The 2,383-nt window shown below is 49.7% G+C and overlaps 1 protein-coding gene across 1 annotated transcript in view; it reads left to right on the forward strand.

Moving 5' to 3' along the window:
* HS3ST2 (heparan sulfate (glucosamine) 3-O-sulfotransferase 2) overlaps positions 1-1,751 on the forward strand; it is a 107,387-nt gene extending 105,636 nt beyond the window's left edge. Inside the window, exon 3 of the mRNA XM_011929653.1 lies at positions 353-1,751. Coding sequence (XP_011785043.1) covers positions 353-971 — 619 coding nt within the window. The 3' untranslated portion in view covers positions 972-1,751. The remainder of the gene's footprint in view (positions 1-352) is intronic.
* The last annotated feature ends 632 nt before the right edge of the window (positions 1,752-2,383 follow it).

A 2,383-nucleotide genomic window follows, 5' to 3' on the forward strand; every position in this document is an offset into this window, starting at 1 on the left:
AATAGAAAAACTTAGCCAGGCATGGTGGCGCACACCTGTAGTACCAGCTACTTGGGAGGCTGAGATGGGAAGATAGCCTGATCCCAGGAGTTGGAGGCTGCAGTGAGCTGTGACTGTACCACTGCACTCCAGCCTGGGCAACAGAGTGAGACCCTGTCTCAAAACAAAAGAAAAAAAAGAAAAGAAAAGCAACAAGATTTAAAGTGAGTCCCTCACCAGGTGAGAGCTTTGAATGGAACAGAGGCGAGGAGGGGTATGCAACAGGTCCCTGGGTGGAAGGGCTGATGTAGCTGGGCCTGAGGCCTGGCCCCAGGCAAACCTATTTGATGATGTGTTCCTTCTGCCCACACAGGAGCCTGATGCCCAGGACCCTGGAGAGCCAGATCACGCTCGAGAAGACGCCCAGCTACTTCGTCACTCAAGAGGCTCCTCGACGCATCTTCAACATGTCCCGAGACACCAAGCTGATTGTGGTCGTGCGGAACCCTGTGACCCGCGCCATCTCTGATTACACCCAGACACTCTCCAAGAAGCCCGACATCCCGACCTTTGAGGGCCTCTCCTTCCGCAACCGCACCCTGGGCTTGGTGGACGTGTCGTGGAACGCCATCCGCATCGGCATGTACGTGCTGCACCTGGAGAGCTGGCTACAGTACTTCCCGCTAGCTCAGATTCACTTCGTCAGTGGCGAGCGACTCATCACTGACCCGGCCGGAGAGATGGGGCGAGTCCAGGACTTCCTGGGCATTAAGAGATTCATCACGGACAAGCACTTCTATTTCAACAAGACCAAAGGATTCCCTTGCTTGAAAAAAACAGAATCGAGCCTCCTGCCTCGATGTCTGGGCAAATCAAAAGGGAGAACTCATGTACAGATTGATCCTGAAGTGATAGACCAGCTCCGGGAATTTTATAGACCTTACAATATCAAATTTTATGAAACTGTTGGGCAGGACTTCAGATGGGAATAAGCCCACGAGAGGAAAGGGCTCTCAAGGATTCTTCTGCTTATCTCTTCCATGAGATTTGCTCCCAGACCCTCTGATCTTCTCCCTCCAACAAATCTCAGCTCCAGCCCCCTTCCCCACCTTGAGTTGCATCATCTTGGAACCAGGAAGCCCAGCTAAAGCCGAGAGAACAGAAAGTCCCTGCCACTATCTCTCATCAGTCTGTTCAAGCAAAGTTGATCTGCTCCTGGCATGTCCAGTAAATTCCAGAATCATTCTCCTTTCTGCCCATAAGGGGCCTTGGGGAATTGCTTTAAGAAGAGTGAATGTTCCAGTGATGATAGATACTATAAGCGATGATGGTTCTGTTGCTATGGGCACAGCAGTCAGTCTCTGTCATTGTCCATGCAGGAGTGGCCTTGTTAAATCCAAGTGGCATGTATCTTCCCTCTGAGCTTCATTTCTTCAAGATGCTCTGGGTGGTGGGATGGGAGACCATCCTTAGCCTTCCTGAGACCTTAGCAATTTATTGAGAGATTGCAAAGCTGGAACCCCCTCCAGCCACTCCTGGGAGACAGACCCTTTGGTGATGAAATAAACCAGTGACTTCAGAGCCTGTGGTCTCAACTGTGCTTGGAAAAGCACTGTCTCTGAAAACCACTTTGTGATTCTCCCTGCTCCCTGTGGACAAAAGCACATAATTCTGCTGTTACGGGTACTCTGCTCATTCGAGCTTTCATGTTCAGCATGCAATGGAATCATGCTTGTCCATGTGAAATAAATATGGCTCTCTTGTGTCCTTAATGCTGGGTTTTTCTATGTAAGCTGGGTCTGCAGCACAGTTCATTAATTCAACTTCTCCCAGTGCTAGAAGGCAGCTGGTGCTGGGGGTGGTCTAGGGGTCAGGGAGGAGGGCAAGGACTACTTGGGGCAGAGGCAAGGTGATGGAGATGAGGAAAGAAGTTCTTGGTGGCAGAAGCTGAGACAGAAAGATCATGTGAGATCTGTGGGGACACCCTCTATCTGAAACAAGTCTGTGTTCATTCTCTGCTTAGAAATTTTAGATCAGAAGTGCCACACTGAAGGTCCAATGGTTGATGGGGCATCAGATACCCTTTTGCTTGGCCAGGATGATATTTTGAAATAACTGTCAACAGTTAGAAACTGGGAGTATTCGTATGTAAAAAATATGGATTTCCAGCTTCCTATTAAAAAAAAAAGAGAGAGAGAGACTTGACTACACTAAGCCCGCCCCACATCATGGCAACAATTGACTGCTGCCTTTGGATGGAACCTGCACTCCCCAGTTTTACACCTCCCATGTAGGCACCCTCCCTTGGGGGTTTGTCATTTGCCAGGCTCCTGTAGGCATTTGAGTTCCCAGCCCTGGCTTGAATGTGTCTCATAACCTCCAGTAAAGCCCAAATCCTCCAGCG

This window comes from Colobus angolensis, unplaced genomic scaffold (assembly GCF_000951035.1).
Source record: "Colobus angolensis palliatus isolate OR3802 unplaced genomic scaffold, Cang.pa_1.0 Scaffold823, whole genome shotgun sequence".
Classification (NCBI taxonomy): Eukaryota; Metazoa; Chordata; class Mammalia; order Primates; family Cercopithecidae; genus Colobus; species Colobus angolensis.